At 37.9% G+C, this 27,894-nt stretch overlaps 1 protein-coding gene across 4 annotated transcripts in view; it reads right to left on the reverse strand.

Moving 5' to 3' along the window:
• The window catches only part of LRBA (LPS responsive beige-like anchor protein), a 559,255-nt gene that overhangs the window by 140,063 nt on the left and 391,298 nt on the right, over nucleotides 1-27,894 (reverse strand). For all 4 annotated transcript variants that reach the window (XM_073341330.1, XM_073341331.1, XM_073341329.1 and 1 more), the window contains 2 exons: nucleotides 17,886-18,026; nucleotides 16,522-16,641 (listed from right to left, as the gene is read on the reverse strand). In XM_073341330.1, coding sequence (XP_073197431.1) covers nucleotides 16,522-16,641; nucleotides 17,886-18,026 — 261 coding nt within the window. The remainder of the gene's footprint in view (nucleotides 1-16,521; nucleotides 16,642-17,885; nucleotides 18,027-27,894) is intronic.

Raw genomic sequence — 27,894 nt, forward strand, 5'->3', positions numbered from 1 at the left:
GAGGAACAATTACCTCCTGTTTTTTACATATGACACTTCAGTTAATATACCCCAGAATGATATAAGCCTTTTTCATAACTGCGTCACGCTGCTGACTCATATTCAGTTTGTGATCCAGTATAACCCCCAGATCCTTTTCAGCAGTACTACTGCCTAGCCAGTGATTCCCCATTTTATGTTTTTCTTCCAAAGCGTAATACTTTGCACTTGTCTTTATTGAATTTCATTTTGTTGATTTCAGACAATTCTCTCCAAGTTGCAAAGTTGTTTTGAATTCTAATCCTTTCCTTCAAAATGTTTGGGACTCCTCCCAAGTTTGGTATCATTTTCAAATTTTATAAAGATATTCTCCAGTCCATTATCCAAGTCATTAATGAAAATATTGATTAGTATAAGACCCAGAACAGACCCCCGCAGAATCCAACTAGGTATGTACTCCCAGTTTGACAGAAAACCATTAACTACTACTTTTTGAATATGGATTTCCAACCAGTTGTGCTTCGAAGTTATGGTAATTTAATCTAAACCATATTTCCCTAGTTTGCTTATAAGAATATCATGTTTTACTGTGTCAAAAGTTTTACTAAAATCAAGATATATTGTATCTTGCCCCATCTCCAAGGCAGTAAACCAGTCCATAAAGGAAATTAGGTTGGTCTGGCATCATTTGTTCTTGTCAAATCCATGTTGGCTGTTACTTATTATCCTATTTTCTCTTAGGTGCTTATAAACTTATTGAATAATTTGTTCCTGTACCTTTCCAGGTATCAAAGTTAGGCTGATTGTTCTATAATTCTCCTTGTTTCCCTTTTTAAAAACAAGTATTATGTTTTCCCTTCTTCAATACTCTGGAACCTTACCCATCCTCCATGATTTCTCAAAGATAATCACTAATGGTTTTGAGATTGCTTCAGCTAGTTCCTTAAGCATCCTATTGTGCATTTTATCAGTTCCTGCTGACCTGAATATATCTAACTTACCTAAATATTATTTAACCTCTTCTTTCCCTTTTCTGGCTTGTGTTCCTTCCCCTTTTTCATTAATATTGTGTTAAATATCTGGTCATAATTTATCTTTTTAGAGAAGACTGGAGCAAAACAGGCATAAAATAACTCAGCCTTCTTGATGCTATCTGTTATTAATTCTCCTTCCCTGCTAAGTAGTGGACCACACTTTCATTCATCTTTCTCTTGCTCCTAATATATTTATAGAACCTCTTTGTATTGCCTTTTATTTCCCTTGCTAGGTGTAACTCATTTTGTGTCTTAGCCTTTTTCGTTTTGTACACATATGCTTGTGCTAGTCTTTTGTCTTCAGCTATTTGCCCATGTTTCCACTTTCTATAGGATTCTTTTTTGATTTTCAGACTATTAAAGAGCTCCTGAAGGAGCCATATTGGCCTCTCATTATTCTTCCTATATTTCCTTTGCATTGGGATAGTTTGCTGTTGTGCTCTTAACATATGTTATTTCTCTCAACAAATTGCACTAAATTCTCTCCTTCCCCCCTCCCCCCCCCAAATTCTCATCAGGTTTCCATTCAAGGTCTTAATTTAATTAACAAAGTAATTAACTTTATCACTGGATTGTCATCCTGTTGAAATTCTCTTTTATGTAATGGGATTCTTTTTCTGGATATTTGTTAGTTTAAACAAATTATATATTAACATATTAATTATGTTAATGAAAATTATACAAAACCAAAATGTATACAAAGGTACTATATGTATTTTGATAAATGGTTTGTTATGCTTTTAATAAGAACTGGATGAAAATTTCCATTCAACACTGATGTACTTAAGAGGTGATTACTTAGCAGTTAAACACTGCTAGCCAACACCAGTTATATGAGTATGCAAATATTTTACTCTATTCTGTAGGATTTACTGAGGATGCATGAGAAAATTATGCAGTGCTAATCACTTACTAGGCAAAAATACAAAAACAGGTTGAATATATAATTTCAGCCCTTTTCCCCATGTCATTTTAAAAGTGGACTAAATTAGATTTTGAAAATAATTAGTGATGAGAAAATAAATTTGGTAGTCTTGTCACTTCTAGACTACGAAGCTTCTTATTCACAGAGAGTCCAAAGAATACCAGAAGGGCAATTTACATGAACATGAAAATTTTAGGGATTAAAATCCATGGACAAACTGCAGATAAAATGATTAAACTACAAGTGAAATCAGATTTTTATGTGCTTAACAGGGGAGAAGGAAGATTAAATGGTGAATCTTGCTAAAGGAGTTGCCTCTCCCAGTGGCTTGAAGTGCGGCCTACATCACAGATGAATGTATAACTAGCAGTCAGTTGTACCCTAATAGCTTTATCTGACCCAAATAAAAAAATGAAAGAACTGTTACAAATAATATGTGAGTAACAAGATCTCTTTTGGAAAGTATCATTTAGCAACAAATATTCATATAGAAGTGACTTAAAAGCAACATTTCCTGGTACTCCCATCTCCTCATACATCCTCTAAGATCTCAGCAACCATCTGAGGTCTCAGCAATCAGACCATCCTTGGAACAGTTGAAAGGACTTGGAACGGGCATGAGGAAATCCAGATGAACATAGGCTATCATATCCAGAAATCTAGGATAAGGGCAATGAGGCATTATAAGGATGTCTTAAGTTCTGAATAGCCTAATTTTTCATGCATATATGGGATCAAGCAAAAGGAGGCAGCAGGTCTCGGAGCACCATCCAGTCCCAACACAACACATTAATGTAGAAATCAAAGGCCAAAATGCAAAACCAAGGACACTTCACTGATAGTGTCTGTGTGCATTCAGTACAAACTAATTAATTTACTGTTCATGTCTAACACCTCCTGACTGAAATTCCAGAAAATGCTAATTTTTAGGGAGTGACTGAGACTGTAGGTTGTTTTTACCTCTTAGGCCTATCACCAACGGCACTACCAAGACTTTGGCAGAGCTTCTTGGGGCTGAGCAAAAGCTAAGATGAAACAATGGAAGAACTTAAAGAACTTAACTTTTGACCCAGACAAAAGTTGCTACCTCAGTATGCTACCTCAGTACTGTTAATACAGTGGGCTAGACAGGTTTCTTCAAGTTTTCAAAGCAAGTGATCTCCTTCCAAGCTACAAAATGAACTCCAAGATTAACCTTAACCATGAATGAGAAAAAATTTGTAATCATAACAGAATAGCATCTAATTATGAAGTTTTGAAAAGTAAATTTTGATGAGAAAGGAAGCCCCAAATCATTAAAATACAAAAAATTCATTGTAATGGATAAGATTGTTTTGCTACTGGAAGATGTTCCCCATGATTCTGAAAGCAAAAAATAACCTACAATAATTTTTAAATCAGCAGCAGGTTGTGATACAAAGATATGATGACAAAAGTAGAATAAGAACTTTAAAGACTTCTGCAACTAAAGATGAGTGGCACTCCTTTAGAGACAGAAACTAAGCGGACATTGGCTATCTAGAGAAATTAAGTTGCAGGATCTTGTTCCAGGACAGGTTTGTCTTGCAGTAGCCCAGTCAGTGTTGCCAAGTGAACAGCATGTTGGATGAAGGGGTTATTAATCCATCTCTTTCCCCTTTGTGGATTATCTAAAGATCATCCCACACCAGATAAATTCTAATGGTTCCCAAATGGTTCTTCAGCTCCCTCATAGCACAAAACAAGAACAAAAAAAGCCGAGTTTCCTTCCTGCACGTGGAAAGACCAACTTCTACATTTTCTTATAGATGTGCCTCCCTGTTGTGCATAAACAGAATATATTTTATTCTGCCTCTAGAGAAGAGTTCAGCTCATTTAGGTGCCCAAGGATGTCAGTAAATTAGATTAAGCCTGCCACCGAAGATGAATTATTAAAGGTCTCAGCAAGTAGATATTGGATTGTGATGTGGAAGGCTTCATATCTTCAGCAGAGAGCATTTCAGACACTCTAGATAATATGGTTTTGAACCTGTGTAAAACCATTTTGTATTTTTTTTTCTGAGCCATCACTGGAGCAATGTTCCATTGTCCTTTTCATGAAAAAAAAATAATACAGTCATTTTATATAGAACTTTTCACCCCTAGATCGCTAAGCACTCTAAAGGAAGTATCACTATCCTCTTTGTACAATTGGGGAAACTGAGGCACTGTGCGGTTAAAAGCAGTTTGCTCAATGCTAACACAGATGTCAATAGTAATAGCAGAGCTGTGAATAATAAACCCTGGTCTTCTGGCTTCCGGTATAGTGCCCAGCAGAACCGAGCATAACGGCTATTATCTTGGTCATTATCAGGGAATGAACTCATTACCTCCAAAGCTAAGCCATGAGCCTCTATAGCTTAAGACAAAGGGTTATGCCCCCTAGTTGGCAGCTGTAACGAACTGAGGGTTTGTCTACACTTACAGTGCTGCAGCGGCCCAGCTGCACGGCTGTAGCACTTAGTGAAGACGCTAACTACACCGACGGGAGAGCTTCTCCCATTGACATAGTGATGTCTACACTGGGGGTTAGGTGGATATAACTATTGTCACTCAGGATTTTCTAAGCCCTGAGCGACATAGTTATACTGGCATAAATTGGTACTGTAAACCAAGCCTTATTCTCTGCAGAACAAGCACAGAGAAAGAGAGAGACATAACACACACTGAACATAGGGTTATATAAATTCTAGCAATTACTGACTACCATCATGGAAGTCTCGGTAGTGTCCATGGAGCTTTGTTATTATAACCAACACATCCAGTGTTTTAGTTTGGTGACATATTTTCTATGTGTTTGGCTACTTGCACTTTGTCTACCACAATGATGATTTTTGACCTATACTGTTTTGCATACATGTAGGCACATATACAGCTGCCAATTTCATACTATTATTTGCAGAGGCTCTAGCAGCTTGCAGAGCATGCACACATCTTCTACCAGCTGTGGCCCTCAAGTTACAGCAACATGGTTGTCTTAAATGGATGTGCCATTACAGGACTCCTGTACAGACTTTTTTTTTCAAAATGTACTTTTTTCACAGTCTCCAAAGACCTACAGCTTGAGAAACCCTACCCCGGAGGTCTTTAATTGAAGGATCCTTGAAAGTTCTCACTCCATTATTTCAAGTATGACTATAATTATAAAACTTCAGCTGCTCATGGTCAGAGTTAGAAGTTTTGAGAGAAAGAGTCACAACGTATTTTTTTGGTCTGGACAGGGGTCCCTAACTTTGAAAATTTGACAAACTCTGCCATAAGGTACCACAACAGACTCAGTGTGACAATGAACTGCAGATTTGCTGATGTCATTTGAACAGACATGACACTTTCACTTGCGGAGAGGCTGATGAATTGGAGGTCAGAAGCAAAAAGATGTCTTTGCAAACTAGGCACTTTTTCTATTTAGCTAACAAAACTTGCAGGATCTTAGGATTCTTCAGCAACTTAGCTTGTTTCTTTACTATTCTGAAAACTCACATCAAAGTTGGGGATTCAAGTATGCACTCTTTCTCACCCTCCCTCCCCAAATCTTGTATTAGAAAGAAATTTTAACAGATAAAAACTAAGTGGAGGGCTAAGGCCTGGGGCCATACTGTAAATTTCCAATGGTTATACATTAAATAAATTTATTTTTAACTCCAAAATCTTATTTATAGTAAAATCATATTAATTTTCAGCCTCCTCCTATGCTTCCTGACCTATTGAAATAGTCTGTTGCCCACCAGGGACACTTCTGACTGACTGAAAAATCGTAAGTTTTAAATGTCAGTTAGGCCTTGTGCCCCCTCCAAAAGTGTATCCATTTTCCAGTAGCAATTTATCTTGTGCAGCTCATCCTTAAGAGCCTGAGGCAGTCCACACCAGTTACAGCAGACAATGAGTAGTATTTTGCTAAAGCACAGAGGCACTTTACCCATGAAATCCGGGTTCAGAGTAACACTGACTCAAACTATGCAATGCTCATGAGTTTAGCCTTGCAGCTAACTCACCAAGAAAACATTTCCGTGCATGAGCATTAAGCTACTAAAAGTTTGCTGCCACCAGCCTGATTCAGGATAATGATGAAGGATGAGTGAATCTCCTTCATATGATTCACAAAATACTCCAACACCAGTTATGAATTCAGACACCCATTGCCAGCATAATCTTGCTTTCCCTTACAATGCTAATATGATAGAACACAAAAGATACAAGACTGGCTTCCACTTCAAACAACACCCCCCTACCAGGGGCATTGGAGTAGGAGAGGCAGTTCAATCTGCCCACAAAGACGTTGGATTTCCCAAATTTTATACATGAATATAAAATACATGGTGTTTTTATATATTTTCCCCGTAGTACTCCACAACATGCATGCCGGTCACCAAAGCTTAGGGGTCAGCTAACAGAATGTCTCATAACTCCATGATTCCATGCAATAAATCAAATGCTCATCCAGAAAACCAATTTAAAGAAAGTGCATTTGGGGATGTAGCTGTTAGAGCTATATATTTTTAAATACATTTCTTCTGATTTATCAGGGAGGTAGGGGGAGAGAGGTATAAAGGGAAAAAAGATGGAAGCTCCCTGATACTAGCTATTTCCAAGTGACACTGGAGTTGGATTATCTTATTCCAGCTTGCTCACTTGTGTGTTCTCTCTCTCTCACTCACTCACACTCACTCACACACACACACACACACACACACACACAGTCTTAAAATTCAGGAGAAATACTATTTTTAAAATATCAGGAAAATCAAAGGAGAATGTATCTTTCAAAATACCACAAAGCACTATGCAGTATTTATGGTGCATAATAATTAATGACGATTATTATTTGTATTGTGGTGGCTCTAGGAGCCCCAGTCATGGATCAGGATTCCATTTTGCCAGGTGCTGTACAAAAACAGAACAAAAAGACTGCCCCTGCTTCAAAGAGCTTGCAGTCTAATCACTGTTGTGGAGTACCAGTAAAACCAAATTCGTGAGTGTTTTATAAACACGTATAAAGCAATGTGGTTTAAAAAGTAATTAATAAAGATTCATATTATCTTTCAGTCTTCAACTATTAGAATTCAGTGTTGTACAATGTATAAAACTGACGATGATTGGTCAGTCTAATTATCCCTTTCACTCTTCAGAGGTAACTGCAGACCAACCACTGATTATCAAACAGACTGAAGTCATGATATATAATGAATTTTCAAGATATATCGATTTATAGCTATAGTGTAGTTACAGAAACAAAAGATGACAAATCTTTTCATACACATAGGTGTGTATTCATTCATTTGTAGAAAAAACATAGTTACAGGCATGCCTCAGAAAAGGTAACCTGAACATTCACAAACCTACTGTATTTGACATTGCATTGTGCAACTTAATGCAATCCCAGATCAAGAACATTTTCCATCCTAAAGATTGCAGAACTCTCCTCATTTGCTATTTTATACAGCAGCTCAAAATTATCTGCACTGATAGTCTAAGTGTAGTTAACAGAGTCAAAGTTCATGTCTGTCCAATACTTTAAATGTAGTTTTACAAAATTAAGTATGCTTTTTATTCATCAGAACAGAATACTAGGCTCTGGATAAAAAACATACGTTTCTCATTTTTAAAAGCATCAGTGCTGAACTGATAAGTAAATAACGACAGAGCAGCTTGGCATTTGCAATTTGCACTTTCTTCCAATTTACCAACTAAGTATGAATTTGCATTGCTTAAAGATATAGGTAGGAAAGAGCTAGGTAACAAGGTTTAATGCAATGCATCACCTCTTGAAATCAAAATTTGAAAGGTTCAGCCAAAGGTTATACTGCAATTCATGATTAGTCTGATGCTTTGATCACAAATCCCAAGGCTTTCATGGCACAATGACAAGGATTGGTTGTGACCACACATATGCTTTAGCTTTCTTTATTGAAGTGTGATACCAACTGACACAAATTACACCAAAGCTAGCCCATATGATTCTTTTGGGTAACTTCCAATGCCTCCAAACAAGATACTATGCCTACCAAATTACATAAGGGCGACAGAAAAAAATAGTTCATTGCCAATTAATTATTTGTATTTATTTTCATAAGGAAGCCAACATAATTCCCTCTTTCAACTTTCTATTCAATGGCTCTAAATGTTCAGTAACTTCTCAACCAGGAAGAAGAGTAAACTCCTTTTACTTTTTTGTTCTCTGTCTCAATATCTCCTGTTGAAGCTGTTCCACTTTGTATAAATGCTCACATATTCAATGGAACAAGGTCTTGCAGTTGGGGGGTCTCACATCCCAGGTGAGAGTCCCAACCAGAGAGCTATAGAATCAGTCAGTCACTCACTCACTCTTTCTCAATGAGTGATTATTCATTCAAAGTGGAACAGCTTCAACACCAAAGATGGAGACACTCTACCTTCCTGCCTGATAATTCCTCATAGCCCAATGGTTAAGGCACTGTCCTGGAAGGCAGAAGAACTGTGTTTGAGTCCATGCTCTATATCAGGCAGAGTGGGGACTTGAACCTGTCTCCCCCACATCCTGGGTGAGTGCTCGAACCACTGGGCTATTGTGTAAAAGACCTCCTCCTCTTCCACAGTTTTTTGTGAGAAATGATTGACCTGGTTTAGATACCTATCTTCAGGAGAGGAGTCCCCAGGGCAGAGAAGTGCCTCTGCAACTAACTTCCTCCCATTAGGCCCCACCCCTACCTATTAGCTGGGTTAGGTGGCAGGTTCCTTCCCCACTCTGAACTCTAGGATACAGATGTGGGAACCTGCATGAAAGACCCCCTAAACTTATTCTTACCAGCTTAGGTTAAAAACTTCCTCAAGGTACAAATTTTGCCTTGTCCTTCAACCGTATGCTGCCACCACCAAGCATTTTAAACAAAGAACAGGGAAAGAGCCCATTTGGAGAAGTCTTCCCCCAAAATATCCCCCCCAAGCCCTACACGCCCTTTCCGGGGGAAGGCCTGATAAGAATCCTCACCAATTTGTACAGGTGAACACAGATCCAAACCCTTGGATCTTAAGAACAATGAAAAAAGCAATCAGGCTCTTAAATGAAGAATTTTAATTAAAGAAAAGGTAAAAGAATCACCTCTGTAAAATCAGGATGATAAATACCTTACAGGGTAATCAGATTCAAAACATAGAGAATCCCTCTAGGCAAAATCTTAAGTTACAAAAAGACACAAAAACAGGAATATACATTCCATCCAGCACCGCTTATTTTACCAGCCATTAAACAACAGGAAATCTAACGCATTTCTAACTAGATTACTTACTAATTTATCATGTTGGCTTTTGTGAATCCCATTCTTGAGCACCTAACTATTCCCATGCATTGTATAAGGAGCTTGGGTGCCTACCTCCAGATTGTGGATTCCACTAGGCAGCAGGTCACCTAAAAGTTTAGCATTGCAATGCTGATTCTAGGTCTCTTTTATGGATCCAGTCTTTAGCAGCTGTTCCCACACCAGGGCCTACTACCGAGACTACCGCTTTTCTGAAATTCACCTGTTCAAATGAGCTCTAGCTGGTCTTTAGAAGGACTTTTCAGGTTACCACCTGACTCTTGCCCCACAGCCTCAGAAGAAAGGCAATTTACCCATCACAGGTGGGGCTGTGCCCATCTCACAATAAAGGGGCCAGATACCCTCTGACAAGTGCACAAGAAACTTTTAAATCTAAAGGGGAAATATGATGAATATTCCAGATGAAGTCTGGGCTTAGTCTTTGACTTTGGTTAGAATCTCACACACAAAGTAGTGAAAGTAATGACTGTCTGAAAAAAAAGTTATATATTTTTAATAATGAAGTGATATAAGATATTCCCCTTAATTGCAGAGATTTTTTGCTCCACCCCAATTCTATACCTTTTTCTGTGATCACAGTCACAATAATAATATTTAATACACATATACAAATATTTCCATTTCAATGTGTTTCAGATAATTTAATCAGCCTTGTGAAAGAGATATTCCCATTTTATATATGTAGAAGCTGAGGCAGAAAGAGTGAAGAATTTGTCTGTTAGACTGAATACAGTAAAAAACAAGCTTCACAAAACAATCTTACCCACAGTGAAACGTAGCCTACATAAAAGACGAGCACTTAAATTACTGTAATATATTTAAATGTGCACAAGCCAGTCATATTAAGTGCCCTGGGGCATCATTTATAATTTGGGAAAAAGTTTTTTGTATGCGCTCTTCAGAAAGCATACAGCACACTGGAGAAATAAACATTTTGGAGCTATTCAGAAGTTTATTAAACATTGCAAAACATTTTCCAGAGGAACTGAGGCTAGAACACAATGTAGGCTGTTATATGAAGAAATATGGGGAAATTCTGCAAGGGCAATAACACCATTTACTTTGTTGCTCTCGGTTTAAATTATTTAAATTTAAATTATTCATCACTTCAGTTTTGTATAATTTGCACACACAGGTATAATAATGGAAATAGTTCCTAAGAGAATATGGCATTTTCAATATGCCATTTGCACTCTGATACGATGTTACCATGGGATTGTTATAAGAACACAGATGTAAAATTAGTTGGAGCCTACATTATAGCACATGACAATGTCTCCTTACTAAGAACACTTTAGTTTTAGATTCTTTTCAAAAATACTGAAAAAGGGTGGAACCGCTCCTTCAAGTAAATTGTTTTGTTAACCATACCAGCTTAAGAAAAAAAAAATCTCAACACTTCCAGCAGCTAAGCATGTCACAGGGGGTTCAGAGAACAATAACTAATCAGACTCACTTACGAGGAAAAATTAAGAAAGCTAAAAATGCATAGCTTGGCTAAAAGACAACAAAGGAGGAACCTGATCACCTATAAACATATGAAGATTATTATTATTTTAATTATATTAGCACCACGGGCCCCAACCACAATTAGATCCCTACTGTGCTGGGCACTGTAGTCTGTAAGTATACAGAGTTGCTTCCTTCAAGTATAAAGATAAGCTATAGGTAGAAGGCAGTAATGCAAGGGACCTACAGGCATTTAGCATAAGAATATGAGGCCTATAAGCCTTAGCATAAGTTAGTTAACCAGAAGCTGCCAACCCTCCAGGATTTGCCTTGAGTCTCCCAGAATCAGCATTCATCTCCTGGTGACTACTGAAAGCAATCCAGGAGATTTTAATGGGATATTTTAAGAAAATGACATTACATCATGTTGGAGGAAAAAAATCTCCTGGAATAGCTTCAGTCAGAGTTAGAAACCTTAACTAGAAGTGAGATTAGGTCAAAAGCTATAAAATGGAATGTGTGATAAACAAGTATGCTTAAAATGTTGACAGATAGCTGCAAGAAATTAGTTGGATTACATTTTGTGTATTTTACAGTAGGAACATCAGCAGACGTTCAACCGCAGGATTGCTAAAGTAACCAACTGACTTATATACTAATAAATCTGAGGTCTTTAATATACTAACCTATAGGATAACGATGCCCCAACATTATCAAAGTGACAAAGTTTAGATATGGACAGATGAGGCCAGACATCTTTAAGAATATTTGTGGTGGCCAGCAAACCGTAGAACAGGATTAAGCACGGCCTAGACTGTAGAGATCTTTTGGAATGCCAGAGATAGGACAGAATCTTCATGGACCACCACTTGTCTCACCATCTCTGGCTCTCCACAAGGATGGTGTGCATATACTCTTGTTATGACGCTGAATGTTAAAACTGTATTATATTATTGCTGCCAACTTGTTTGAGTTGGAGTGTTTGGGTGTTTAATAATTGCGTTAACAGAACTATTGCAAAGTCAGAAGCTTTTTCCTAAGTGTGAGCGTTGCCACTGTGCACACTGGGGTTCCCAACTTAATAGTAATTCTACTAACACTGGGGCTGATTTTAGGACTAGACCCTACCAAATCTTAGAGTGTTAATTGGGAATTTTTAAGTAATCAAGTTAACTAAAACATAATCAATAGAGAAGGCTACAAGAGACAGTCCTTGCCTCAAAGAGTTTACAATCCGAACAGATAAGACAAAGAGTAGATGGGGAAGCAGAGAAGCCAAGTGACTTCTCAAGGTCATGCAGTAGGTCAGTGACAGAGCATGGGGAGAGAACTCAGGTTTTCTGCATTCCACTTCAGTGCTCTGTCCACTGGACAACACTGCCTCAAATATAAATAAGATATATTTGCTGTGGTACAAAGAGATATAAATAGGTAATATTAAAAATGGAACATGCAGCCTAGAAGAAAAAGCTTCCAGACTGAGCTACAGAAGACATGAAATAGTGTCCCATAGAATGTGGTGAAAGACCACCACTTGAGATATTTGAAATTAAACTGGACACTATACCACAACATGTACTTCAGGAAATTTGCCTGCATTGGTAACCAAATTGCCTGGATAAAGATGAATATATCTTGAGCACCATCACACTGAATGCTGAATACAGGATTTAAGAGACTCAGAGAGGCAGTCACAGTATGGAACATCTTCACTGTTCCTCCTTGGATGGAACGGTCATGTTTTTAAGGGTCATTCTAGATGTGTTTATGTGTTGGGGAAGTCTAGGGAGAGATTAAGGAAGAAACAGACACACTTTACATTCTTCCCTATTAAGAATACATCTCTTTGTAAAGGATTTCCATCGCTGGAACTTAAATCCTCATCTTCAGCTGAGAAAATGTCCTGTCCTGACAAATGAAAGCTTATCCCTGGGCTCTGTCGGATAGAATGTCCGCAAATGACTTAAGCATTCTCAGTGGATTGCGAAAGGAAAGATAGTGTTTAATGGGAGGAAGTCAGAGGTTACTGAAAGCAAGGCCCAGGACCCTGATATGCATTTGATGTTGGTTACCAATAAACAGTTATTGAGTAACCAATATTATAGTTATTGAGTACAGTGTACCAATGTGACGAGCTCTTCTTGACTTGTCCAACTCAGGAAGGAGCTACAGCAAGCTGGACTAGTCTGAGCTTTTGTGTGGCCTCTTCATTCAGCATCATGAACAAAGAATTGAAGTAGTCCAGTACACAGATGACAAAGACTAGGAAAACTGACCATGTCTACATCCAAGAGGAAGAACAGCAGTCTCCTAGCTAATGAACGATGTAAAAAAAGCATTTCTCATCACTGGTATGGGCACACTAGTGAGTTTAGCAGAATTCAGACTGCACAAAGATCTTGAAAATGAGAAGCCAGATACCCTTGCTAGAGAAGCCATCATTGTTTCTGCCACTTCTTCAAAGTACTTCCCTCTTGCTATCAGCATAATCTCTGCCTTTCTTGGATAAAAGATTGGGTCAGCTACTTTTCATACACAGATTCATTGAGTGTTGTGGTGAAAGTGTTATCTGCTTCAGAGAATAAAATAAGAACTGGGTCTCATGACATATGGATGGTATTTAAATTCATGATTTTCCCAAGAGGTCTAATACAGATACTAAAAACTAGAGGAATAAGTTCTGCTCTCATGGGACTGCAAGTGTGAACATTTCTGTGGAAGAACAGATGCCATCACAACTCTATGGAAATCTAGCCAAAATCGAAACAGAGCAAGCTCAATCCCACACACCAATGGGCCAGTAGTATACTGTGACGTAGATCTAAGGCTTTTTATAGATTTAACAGTATTAGAATGGATATTTGTCCATTGTCTGGATGAGACAGTTTACTTTAATGAGCAGCATGATTTCCACATCATATGAAGTCTGATTTGGGTAGGCCAAGAATACTGGTGGTGTTCAGCTGCTAAAACTGGCTTGCCACGACTTTCTCAAAAACTGGACCTGGGACAGATTGTGTAGGAGTCTTTTTCTTTTCTAACTTCTGCATTTCTATGAACTGTAAAGCCAAGGACTGAATATACACCTTTAGGTACTTTATCCTTTGATGCTGTAAGGGCTGATCCCTCCAAAAGAAGGTGGGGATGGAACTTGATTGGACAATGTGAGGAAATCCCTACCGTTTCTGGGGAGAGATGACTTCAGTTCCCTTTGTTCTTAAATCAGATACCTCTCAACCTTTTTTCTACACAAAGTTAATGATAATAAACACATTTTCAGAGATAGTCAAAGCTGATGAATAGGGCCCTACCAAATTCATGGCCACGAAAAACACCTCATGGACTATGAAACCTGGTCTCTCACTGTGAAAACTGGTCTTTTCTGTGCTTTTACCCTAAAACTATACAGATTTCAATGGGGGAGACCAGCGTTTCTCAAATTGGGGGTTCTGACCCAAAAGGAGTTGCAGGGGGGTTGCAAGGTTATTTTAGGGGGATCACAGTATTGCCACCCTTACTTCTGCACTACATTCAAGCTGGGTGGCCAGAGAGTGGAGACTGTTGGCCAAGCGCACAGCTCTGAAGTCAGTGCCCTGCCAGAAGTAGTGCAGAAGTAAGAGTGGCAATACCATACAATGCCATCCTTACTTCTGCACTGCTGCTTTCAGAACTGGCGACTGAAGAGTGGCGGTTGCTGACGGAGGACCCAGCTCTGCAGGCAGCAGCACAGAAGTAAGGGTGACAATACCATACCATGCCATCCTTACTTCTGTGCTGCTGCTGGTGGCAGTTCTGCCTTCAGAGCTGGGGTCCTGGCCAACAGCTGCTGCTCTCCAGTTGACCAGCTCTGGAGGCAGTGCCGCCAGTGTCAGGAGCAGCACATAAGTAACCGTAGCAGTACCGCAAACCCCCTACAATAACCTTGCGACCCCTCCCTCCCCCACATACACACACACACAACTCCTTTTGGGTCAAGATGCCTACAATTACAACACATTGAAATTTCAGATTTAAATAGCTGAGATCATGAAATTTATTATTTTTAAAATCCTGTGACCGTGAAATTGACCAAAATGGGCCATGAATTTGGTACGGCCCCACTGATGAGGTATATCAAATTCAAAATATCCTACTTCTCATTAGTTGGACACCCTCCTCTCAGAAAACTTTGAGAATTATGGAAGTGCCTGGGAACAACTTAATAGTAAGAACTGTATTCTAAACTCAGCTTAAAACTGGGCATGAATTCCTGCTTTTCTCTAAAAGCAGATGGGCAATTGATGTGAAATTTCACATGTGATAGTTTTATGCCCTTTGAATTTTCTGTGTAGTTTTTGTTTGCTTTCTCTTCATACATTTTTAATAGGAAGTCTTTGAATTTGGGATCTGGCTGAAATATTTCCAGGTCGGTCCTACTTTTCAATGCTGAAAGATTTATTTTAAAAACATTATCTACACAAAAATTAGTAGAGGTGTGAATCAGTAGTAGTACTGGTGTAGCGGGTAGTTTAAAAAATTGGATGTGGGATCAGTTCTAACTGTTATTCATATTATTATTGAAAACATATGGATTGTGCACCTAAACCTGAATGACTGGGCAAAAAAACTTTTCCACAACACGAAGTGTCAGGAGCTACACTTTTCTGACAGATTTGTATCTTACAATGGCAACGGATTCATACACAGCAGCTCACACAAAATCTCCAACTGGTTGCATTTCTAATCCCACACAGATCCATGCTCAGTCACCCTGCCCCATCTCCACTTAACCATTTAGTAAAACAAACCAAGAAATTAATACATAAAAAGAGTTTCACCGTGAATCAGTTAGGTTTGTTACATATATAAACATATCTCGCACAAAGTTACCTATGCAAGAAAGTGAACAGTGAAACCACCTAACAGTACACTCTACTCCTCCACCCAGAAAGTAGAGACTTCACTATTACTACAACTAATACCACCAAGCACCGTGTCCCAATCTGTGCCCCCATCCCACCTCACCCCTGCCCTTCCCCTCCCCTCCCCAGGTCCAGATCTTGTATCCTCTGCATTTGAATCAGGCAGCACTCTCCTCCTTGTTGTCCGGTCCGAGGGAGGGTGGAAAGTGTGTCACTGACTGCAAAAGGGAGAGTCATTCTACTCTCAGTTCAGGCATCTGGACCTAGCTGAGCCCACAGAAGCCCAGAGTTGCAGTTACAGGGAATGTGGTTCTGAGCCCCAGGCTGGAGCATGCTCAGTGCAGACACAATCTTTGGGGAATTTAAATGATAAAATCTAAGATGTGAAAGGTGATTTTTCAGAGGCTTATAATTAGGCCAAATTTGGTGGATTTTCCTGGGGATGGCAAAAGGTCCCTGACAAAGTCCCTGTTCCAAAGGAAAGGGGCATTAAAACATTTCAAAGAAAAGGTCACCAAATTTTTTTTAACATGGGCAAAACAACATTTTTGTCCTTGCCCTGTTCTTTGAAATGGCTCAATTATTTTGACCGCAATTTTTCAAAAAAATTCAACCAGAGGGAGACACCCAGCATGGAAAATTTCAGCCCAAAGGATAAAAGTTTGGCAAAGTTATAAGGAACAGAAAACAAAGACTAATAATGGGAAGCGTCAGGCAACTTTAGTAAGCGGTACTACCAGCCTTGCCTACAAAAAAAAAAAAAAAAGTTTGCAGGGTTGTAGCTGTGGTGGTACTAGGAGATCAGAAAGACAAGGTGGGTGAGGTAATTTAGGCTAAACAGAGCTCTTCATCAAGTCAGCACTTATATAATACGGTGCAATATGTGTTAACAGCTTTCACAAAAGCCAAAAACAGTATTTTACCTTGATATCAGAAGTGTCACGCTGGCTGTTGCGCCATGCTCTTGAAATTGATGAAAAAGTTCTATCTGCATGGTCAAACTTCCCGCCTTGTACATGTAGGAAAAATGTTGTAAAGGGCTCCTATGAAAGAAAAAAAAATGAAGTGATACTTTTTGAAAGAAATGTGATAAAAATGGCAATTGCAATGTCTGAAGTTTAGGGTTACTCTTACTTCATTTCCTGGTGCATAAGGTTAATTGGGACAGGTTATTTCTGCTACCCACCTGATGAATAATTCAGCCATGGCTGTTTGTGTGTGTGAGTAACCCTTATTTCTACTCTGCTGTGCTCAATGTAAATTAAGACAAATAAAAGCTTGTAAAAAATGGAAGGGAAATATTTATAGATCAGTCGTGACATGAATTGCTTTTAAACACATTAAGAAGAAAAAGCTGAATATTTTTATTATCCAAGGGTTTGTGTGGGTTGGTTTGTTTATTTTTAAATAAAGTGTTTCCAAAAATAATTGCATGGCTTAATCAGCTAAGATTTTTTTCTTTTGTTTGTTCAAGTTTATCTATTAATGCAATCAAATATTTAATACTTAATGTAACTTTACCATTGTTATGGCTAAATCTGTAATTTATGATTTAGAAAAGAAAAATGTTTGAAAGATTTAAAAGCCTCCTCTTAGTTAAAGAACACTTAAGCACATATTAGTGGGTAATTGCTTGAAATTAGCTAAGCACTATAAATTACTTCAAGGATTTATGTATGCTTGTACCATTCTAACAAGCTTTAATTAATGATGTGCTGCTAATGCTTTCCCAAAGAAATTACTTTCTAGAAGATAAATCACCTTTCAATTTTACAGAAACATGCACTGTTTAAACAATATATTGTCAATACGTTGCATCCACAATGTTACCTGCATATATACTGCAGCATCATTTAAAACAAATATGACAATGTAAAATCTTATGAGCATCTTAAGATATCTGATTTTAACTTTTAGGGATGAAAATTAAATATGTTCGTAAGAATTTTAAATTTTTCAGAGTACGCCCCAATGAAAAAAATCATGTGAGGAAGAGAAGTTCACCCTATTTAATGTAATACAATGAGGTCTACTTGAAAAGCATATTTTAAAGGGAAAAGAGCTTTTATACTGATTTGAGAAGGCTACCCTATAAAAATTAAAACATGATGTTCAGAGTTTGCAACAGATTTTATCCTTGGAAATTGAAACAAGTTGCTGACAATCAATTACTTCAAAATCTTAATTGCCTTATATTCTGTTGGGTTTTAATTTACTCATGGTTTCTGATTATTTGTCGCTTTCATTATTATTTAAAAGAAAATATATTTTTAAGGACTGTACTTACAATTCTCAACAACCAAGTGAGCGCAAAACTTGCAGTTGAGTAATGAGTGCCATAGTGAAACTTTGGAACCTGATCATCTTCCCATGATTCATATCGCTCTGCGAAGAATGCTGCTCTCTTTGGATTTAGAGCACCAATTGGCTAAAACAAAGGAGACAATCACCACATCATAATCATAACCAGTTTTCAGTGTCTTTCCAAACAGAATTATTAGCATGCATGTAAATATGTTGTCTAGGATTTTTTTTTCTTTTTTGTTTTTTGCAAAAGCAGACAGAGTTGATATGTGAGTGAAGAGAAATGTGGATCTCAAACTTGGATAACATACACACAGGTGATGGAAGAAGCTGTTACGTTCCATCAGTATAGTCTAATTTCGGTTGAACACTGATCATCACTATCAAGCATTTCACAGCAGACAGTATTACACAAAGTGGATCCTAGGTGTGTGATGTTTTGTAGACTATTGAATGAGTTGTGAGCAACAGTTAGAAACATGGCTTTGGACCTTGATGTTTTAGGAAAGGTGTCAGGCTGACCAAGAGTGAGAGGGAATGTCAAATGTAGGTGGAATGTTGATATTAGAACTAGTGTTTGATTTTTTGTTTGTTTTCTTGTTGTTGGTGCTGTTTGTTTTGTTTTTTTAAATGGTAACTCATCCCACAAGAAATTATACCTAAAGAATAAGATTTGTCTGCACATAATGCAGGAAAATGAGAAAGACAAATTATATCAGAAAGTATTGATATCAAAAATCAAACTAAGTTAATTAAATATGCAAAATTACCAAAAAGACTTACCACATTTTTATAAACATTGCTAAAATGGGATTTAATTAATGCAAAATACAAAGTTTTGGTATACATGCCATGTGTTTCTTCAATGGGATTATTCCTATATCAGGATTCGGTGGTCTTTTAATTGTTTTATATGTATAATACTTTAAGAGGTCTGAAATATTTTGGTACATATGGGCAATATTTGATACATTTCTACTATATGTACAGAGACTGATATAGAATACTGTTTTCTTATACCATTAAATTAAATGATGCACATGTAAACAGATTATGGAAGTGCCTGGTTATAACTGAAGAATACCCTTGCAGAAAAGATATTTTCACATTTATCATCTTACTAAAATAAAATTAACAGATATAGTTAACAATACATACAAGATGAGACAAACATTCAAGGTAAAGCTTCTAAGCAAAAGTAAGAAACAATAATACAGCACTGAGTCAGTGAAAACAGAGGTTTCCTTTGGTTAGATGTAAAAAATAATTTAAAATCTAAGTAAAAAAATGATCTCCATTGCCGTATTTATAATTTTGGAAATATTTGGATTATCTGATTACTACTATAAAAGTATATTTTTACTTGCAGATGGCATCTGATGTACTATATCAACTGCAAGTAGTTTTTCTTCTAGATAACAGATCAAACAAGGATTTAAGATCTAATCTTACTTAAAGCAGTTTTCACTTTGCAATTGGATAAAGAAAACATCTTAGGTTGATTACTATTTTTGCAGTTCACTAATTTGAAATGTAACCCTTTTAAAGGAGTGATTGCTTGCAGAAAAGGATGTTATCTGATTTAGCAAACATATTCCAGGGAAGAATGCAACTGACTCCAAGAACTATCTTTTTTGTTACAGAACCATTTTGGAATCTCCATCTGCACAGATTTTCCCTAAAGACTCAGCTATGCTGGAGGGGAAAAAAAGAGAAATAAGATCATTCGTAAAAAAACTGTATGAATGAAAAATAGAATCAGTGCTGTATCTATATAGTACTGTAGCATTTTAAGTATTCACTTAATTTGCTCCTATTTTTATTACCCTGCAAATGAGCATGCCCCAAATCAATAGTTATAGAATTACATTCCTTGAATATAAAGCTAAAACCAATTAGGATTGATTTCATTCTCTTTTGAAAAAATGGTATCATGCAGAGATCCATACAGCTAAAATCCACGGTATTGATTCTCACTATTATTGTTACAGTTGGTTTCTTAAGCCTGCAACAGGACAACCATCAAGACATGCCACATTTATTTTCAAGCAAATAAAAAAAAAAAGTCCCCAAATGACAGAAAGCTTAGGGAGGGGGAAAAAAAACAAAAACAACGAACCACAGAGCTGTGCACTGACAATGATACACTATCAGCTTACTCAGAGAAGTTACAGTGGGAATACACACATTGAATTATACATTACACGAATGCACTGATTTATTGTGGTAATAACATCCACCTCATTAAAAGATTCTGCTTTGCTGCAGTCGGAGAGCTACATATTGTTTACTGCTATAAATTAATGGCAGTGCACAAAACACTGTGGAACCCCTCTAACAATAGATCTGTAATGACAGTGCTGTATATCACAGCTTCCTCAGCAGCTTCATAATAAAATGGAGACAATGTATTGGTCTAATACATTCTACCATGCTGGCCCATATTTTTCTGACAACTGCTTTAGCAGACAAGGTGATTCAACAATGCTATAAAGTGCTGTAAACCGTTAACTAAGCTTGAGCCATAGAGGAAATCATTGTATAGTGGCTGTTCAAAAATCCTCCCAAGGCTGAACTTAATTAAAAATGTTAATCCAAATTTCTCAGTAACGCATATATTTGGAAACAAATAGGTAACCGTTGTTAACTACTGAGGTTGGGGATGATGGCTGATTCTTCTTCCTATGGCAAAAAGAGGAAATTCACACGAAGCTATGTAAATGTACTTATAGAAATGATGGGAGCAGAGTTGCTCTCTAGCCAACATGGTTTCCCTCCAGCTACAAATCAGAGAAAAATGACAAACTGAAAGCTATAGCCTTCATCCTCAGTAATTCCATTCTTTGTTGCTGCAATGGATGGAATGGAAGAAGTAGATCTTAGTCTGTAGATTAAATGACCAGATACTCCTAGTAGTGTATGAGGAGATGCAAAAATATGGTAAGTAAGTTTTTGTTTTGCTTATTTTAAAAGAGTTAATGATCTTGTGCTCAACCAGAGGTACATACAAAAGCTATATATGATGGGAACATGGAGACTCCAATCTTCCCAGGAATATTAAACTTTTAAAGTGTTCTTGGTGTAGCAGTATTTTTTAAACATAATTTTTGGTCTAGAATTGAATATAGCAAATCCCAGTCTTCGGATCACTTTAAATTTCCTTCCTTTAAAATAGACTAAAGCAGATTTGGACTGTTGAAAAACAATCAATTACAATGTGCTGATATTTGGTGGTTTTGCTAATTTAAAATATGCCTTGGCACTATGGTGTGTTGCTGTATTCATTAGTTATGAATCTTCTGTTGATTTTACTGGTTTACATGCTGTACTTATTAGAGCAGTTACACATCTTGCCGCATTTTCAGGTACAGAAGCCTTGTCTCAGAGTCAAAGACCATTATCAGAATGCTATTTGTACACTTCTCTCATCTAGACAAATATAAGACTTTTCACGGTTTCTATCACATAAGCACACATTCTAGAGTACAACAAAGAAAAATAATGGAAGACATTCACTTTGGAGAATGAACTGTTGAAGTCCTATTTAAACAGATTTAAGGTTTACAAGGTAGTATGCCTAGTTAAGGTATGTAGTGGCTTTCTTCCCTATATACTTTGTTTTGATTTTAGCTAGCCTTATTTTAAGGATGTCATCTTTTGATGTCATCTGTGTCATCTTTACATTACTTTTATAACTGGATTCCTTTTCATACTGAAATGTAAGCTTTTTCCTTATTAAAGAAATTACACACTTTTTGTTTCACTAACTGTACACCTTTTACAGAGGCAAAATTTGGAGGATTTGTGATCATGAAATCTGGTCATTTGTCTTGGTTACCTAAAATCCACAAAGGATTTGAAAGGACAATGAGATGACATTTAGAGGCCAGAGTATTAATTGTTGTAGACAATAGGTGATTATAGTGTTTTAACAGTCTCTTCGCCTCTCTGTTTCTTGGAGAAATATTCCCAGAAACTGATTTTTGGAAACCAATGGGGTCCATGAATTCCCAGGAAGAGAGGGGACAACAGTAATTAGCTAACTGAAGATTTTTGGCCAGCAATAACATTAATTGAAGATTTTTGGCCAGCAATTCAATGGTCCGTAATGTAGTACAGGATTTTTAGACCAGTGAAAAGGTGTTCTTATTCATAGGACTACATATTTCTGCTTTCCTTCATCATGAACAAGAATCATATTAGGTGGACCCGCCCTACGGGCCATCTGAACTGGAGCTTTTTTCTGATCTATTCCATTAATAGTTTCTCTAGCTCTTCTTTCAGAGTGGTAGCCGTGTTAGTCTGTATTAGAAAAAAAAAAGAGGAGTACTTGTGGCACCTTAGAGACTAACAAATTTATCTGTAATGTTAATCAGGATGGCCCATTTCAAGCAGTTGACAAGAAGGTGTGAGTAACAGTAGGGGAAAAATTTGCATGGGGAAATAGTTTTTACTTTGTGTAATGACCCATCCACTCCAGGTCTTTATTCAAGCCTAATTTAATGGTGTCCAGTTTGCAAGTGGTGTTTAATGGTGTCAACTGTTTGAAATGGGCCATCCTGATTATCACTACAAAAGTTTTTTTTCCTCCTGCTAATAATAGCCCACCTTAATTGATTAGTCTTGTTACAGTTGGTATGGCAACACCCATTTTTTCATGGTGTGTGTGTGTGTGTGTGTGTGTGTGTGTGTGTGTGTCTTCCTACTGTATTTTCCACTGCATGCATCCGATTAAGTGGGTTTTAGCCCACTTAAGTTTTTGCCCAAATAAAATTTGTTAGTCTCTAAGGTGTCACAAGTACTCCTCGGGGTTTTTTTTTTCCCTAGTTCTTCTGTTATTCGGTTGACTACCTGTTATTCATGTTGAAACTATCTTTTTCACTTATTTCTACTCTGGATGACTCCATCTGTTATGTCAGAATCCTCTAACAAGAACTGTCTCCCTCATTTTATATATTTTGGATGGTTGTGAAGATTTTATTTCTTGTAATATATTTCTGTAGTACCAGATGGAAAACTCTTTGGTCTCCTCATAATGCTTTCTCTGTTTGTAAGTACTATCACTGTCCTTGAAGCAAAACATTTGTCACCCCATTATAATTGTGTCCTCTGAGTCTTGGAACTCCTATTTTCCTTAAGAGTATTCTGAAGTATGCTGACATTATCTGATTTCTTCCAGGTATTTTTTCCAAGGTCTTTTATTGTATTCACAACATTTTCTTGTCTTCCTGTTTTTCTTAATCTCAGTTTCTGATTTTCATTAATAATTTTCAGTCACTGCTTACTTGTTTGTTACTTCCTAGATTGGTTCCATGGGCGTATTTGATGTCACAACCTATTAGGTTTTCCTTTTCTCTATTGAAGATTTTAGAATCACTCCTATAGATTAGACAACTTCTAATCAATAGGCTTTTTCTAAGAATATTTGGGCTATATTCTTACTGGTTAGTTTGAGTCTCTCCCATTTCACACTTATTCTGAGTTTGCAAAATGGCATGAGACATCATGAATGGCAGGGGGGCAAGGACAACGGAGACAGAAAGGGCCAGAACTTTATCAACATACTCAAAAATGTAACTGAAAGGATAACTCTTGAAAGGAAAAGATTCATTTCTGCTTTGCAGACCTCTTTGGCCCCAGGAGACCCGCCACAGAACCTGTCATAGGTGATGGGCATTAAATAATGATGGTCCTCCCTTATGGGGGCATCACACGCTACTAAAGGATCATTGTCTCCACCCATTCAAACCCTTGACCCACAATGTGCTCCAGCTATAATGGCTAGGATGTTTTAGTCTCTAAGTGTAGTGATTCTCAGGATATAAACTGCCAAAGTTGCATCTGAATTGAAATGGCAGGAAAAAATATATGAAGACAATAAGCACAACAACATACACTTCTTTTCAAGATCTGATATCTTATTGCATACTTAGGCTAGAAATACTTTAGCAGACTAGAAAGCCACTAAGCACTGGTCCAATGACCAGTGATCATAAATTTAAAAAAATAAAATCTGATCCTGAACTTGCTTCTCCTCTTGATTTTTTCATCTATTTCTGCCTGATCTTACCCACTATCTGAAGTTTTGTAAATCTACTTCTTTGCACTGTTGAGTTATGCTTCTCAGCATATTTGCCAAGTATGATCTTTGTTCTTCCTAGGATTTATTTTCAAGACCACTTATCTGGTTTTCATTATTGAGAATTTTCAATAACTTATGTTTGGTCAAACACATCTTCAGAAAAAGTATACAGTCTTGATTTGAAGACAACATAGAATCATAGAAGATTAGGGTTGGAAGAGACCTCAGGAGGTCATCTAGTCCAACCCCCTGCTTAAAGCAGGAACAATCCTCAACTAAATCATCCCAGCCAGGGCTTTGCCAAGCCGGGCCTCAAAAACCTCTAAGGATGGAGATTCCACCACCTCCCTAGGTAACCTATTCCAGTGTTTTACCACCCTCCTAGAAAAATATTGTTTCCTAATATCCAACCTAGACCTCCCCCACTGTAACTTGAGACCATTGCTTCTTGTTCAGTCATTTGCCACCACTGAGAACTGCCGAGCTCCATCCTCTTTGGAACCCCCCTTCAGGTAGTTGAAGGCTGCTATCAAATCTCCCCTCGCTCTTCTCTTCTGCAGACTAAATAACCCCAGTTCCCTCAGCCTTTCCTCGTAAGTCTGTCATCTGCCACCACTGAGAACAGCCGAGCTCCATCCTCTTTGGAACCCCCCTTCAAGTAGTTGAAGGCTACTATCAAATCCCCCCTCACTCTTCTCTTCTGCAGACTAAACAAGACCAGTTCTCTCGCCTCTCCTCATACGTCATGTGCCCCAGCATCCTGATCATTTTTGTTGCCCTCCGCTGGACCATCTCGACAATTTGTCCACATCCTTTCTGTAGTGGGGGGGCCCAAAACTGGATGCAATATTGCAGATGTGGCCTCACCAGTGCCAAATAGAGGAGAACAATCACTTCCCTTGATCTGCATCAAGAGATGGAGAATTCACACTTCCCTTGGTAGTTTGTTCCGGTGGTTAATCATTCTCTCTGTTAAAAACGTGTGCCTCATTTCCCATTTGAACTTGAGAGGCTTCAGCTTCCAGCCATTGATTCTTGTTATGCCTTTCTCTGTTAAATTAAAGAGCCCTTTAGTATCCAGTATTTTCTCCAATTACAGTATTTATTCACTGTAATCAAGTCACCTCTCAATCTTCTTTTTCATAAACTAAACAGATTGAGCTCTCTAAGTCTCTCACTATAAGGCACTAGGCCTTGAGTCACTTTTGTGGCTCTTTTCTGCATCCATCCTAATTTTTCAATATCTTTTTTAAAATGTAGATGCCAGAACTGTGCACAGTATTCTAGTATCTGCCTCAACAATGTGGTATACACCTCTATTCCTATTCACTACTCCCCTATTTACACACTGAAGGATTGCATTAGCCCTTTTTGGTCACAGCATCACACTGGAAGCTCATCTTGAGATTCTTGTACCCTATAACTCCTAAATCCTTTTCAGAGTCACTGCATTCCAAGACACATTCCCCCACATTCTGTAGGATGGCCTACATTCCTTACCCCTGCTTGTAAAAATTTGTGTTTTAATACAGCCAAATGCATTTTGCTTTAATGGGCCCAGCTTACCAGTCATACCAGACTACTCTCTGACTGCCCTGTTTTCATCCCTATTCACCATTCCGCCAATCTTTGTCATCCACAAATTTTATCAGCAGTGATTTCATATTTAGTTCTTGTTGTTATTCTATACTGTCTGATTCACAGTGGCTGTGAATACTCCTAATTTACATTAAACTCTGGAGCAGGCTGGCAGTGCTTAATCGCAGTGTCTTCTAATGCACTGACTTTATTTTGGGTGCATTGAAATGTCCGGCATAAGTACAGAGCAAATCCTTAAAATATAATAACTCCGCAGTTAAAACACAGTCTATACTAAGATCCTGTATAGACATTCAGGGTTTTATTTGTTAAGTCACCTTTGGATCAGGTGCAAAAACCTAACATTTAGTTCCCAGATATTAAGTGTTCAAGTCATGCTGATAAGGCAAACAGAGAGGGAACATTTCTTGGGATCAAAGGAAATTAGGGAGCTATTACACAGGAGCTCATACCTTTGGAACATTCAAGCTCAGGGGAAGCTTTGGCTGAGGTTTATGTTGCAGTATCGGAGGACACTTTGGGTTTTTTTTCCTGTTACTAATATAAGCTAAGCACCAAAAAAGGGTTTGGACATTTAAAATGTTGTCAATAGGACTATAATTGGAATGAAAAACTCATTGTCCTGGACCTGCAGGAAGAAAGACAAGATGAGTGTGGTTTCATTAGGCCACAACATTATGAATGTCCAATTCCTGTTTGCCAGGGAACTGCCCCCCCCGCCCCGCCCCAGTACCTGCCCTGGACATCAGCAACTTACTATATTGTGACAACTTGAACCTTACCTGATGACCTACCTCACTGGGTAGGTCAAAAACTAATCAAAAACTTGATTAGCACAATGCCCACAGCAAAATAAAAAAACCCAGTCCAGTGTAATCCTAGGGATGGCAGCTCTAATCCAGGCATGAGAGCGGGTTCAGGCCAGAGGGATATAGTATATACACCTTCCCTAGAATGTTCAGAAGCCAATGGCACACCTGAGTCTCACCAGCTCGCCCATCAGTTCAGTAATGTTTCTCCCTTCCCTGACCACTTCTTCCCCCAAACCCAAGGGTGGAGGGACCCTTAAAGGAGCCATAACCCCTTTTTCCTGTCAGTCCAGACAAAGACTCCATGTCCTGAGGCAGCGGGAGGTGGGTGGGACAATTTGCATTTCAAAGTAACAGCAAGTTTGCTACAGACAACTGCACGTGGTTGGCTTTTGTGTCTGGGTGTACCCACATTTGCTTACACAGAAAGAAGGCAGGTTATTTCAGTGACCATGTATGTGACATAGTACCTTTTCTTCCCCTCACCTCTTTACCTGAATAGCATTATTATGGAGTGTTTTGTTAAAGGTCATACTCAGATAATAATTTAGTTACATAGTACTACTGTCAGTTTAGAGGACTCCAATCTTAGGCCATTAGTTCCATCATCTGTTAGAGAGCTAGTAGGGTTGTTGGGTTTGAATAACTCTAGGATTCTCTGTTGGAATTGTCCCATGATTAGCATAACAAGTGAGTGTACTCAAATTATTTTACCTCAGAGTATGGCTCTTTTGCAATTGTGCTGCCTCCTTTGCCAATCACTAGAGATATGTACCTTTAACATCTGACACCAATCAAGTGAGTATCCATTTGTTCACATTCCACCTACTTAAACTTCTTCCCTTGTGACACAGGCATATCATTATGCACACGATTACGGGTATAACATATGGTTTTGAATAAAGGTATCTCAAAGAATTATTTGGTATCTAGCATTGTAGTCCAACAAACAGGGTGTGAGAGTGTGTGTGTGAGAGACAAACAGACAATAGTGAAAGTAATTCTTGAAGGGAACAGTTAAACATTAAGTACAGCTGATATTACAATCACTTCCAAAATATAAACAGGTTTCACATGCAAATGAGAATAATTAAGTATCATCTACAAAATATATATACCAAAGCTCACCACACTAAAACAATTCACAAAGAGAATGGAGAAAAAAAATACCATATTACATAAATGGTCACTGAAACCACACAGGATCTTCCTGTGTATGCAAGTATGTGTGTATGCCCAGACATAAAAGCCAGTCAAGGGTATTCCTCTACATCAAACTTGCTGTTACTTTGAGATGCAAATGAATTTTTCACTCAGACATTTATTTTATTTTATCCTGGTAAAGAGAGACACAGATAAATGGCCTCCAGTGGGCTCATTTAAGACTCATATGCACTGTTTAGGGTGCAGACAACTATTTCTCATCAGCTCCTTTATCTAACTGACAAGAATAACCAACAGACCGTGATCAGCATTTTTACAAATCTAGGCTCTTTGGATAT

The sequence above is a fragment of the Lepidochelys kempii genome, chromosome 4 (assembly GCF_965140265.1).
Source record: "Lepidochelys kempii isolate rLepKem1 chromosome 4, rLepKem1.hap2, whole genome shotgun sequence".
Classification (NCBI taxonomy): Eukaryota; Metazoa; Chordata; order Testudines; family Cheloniidae; genus Lepidochelys; species Lepidochelys kempii.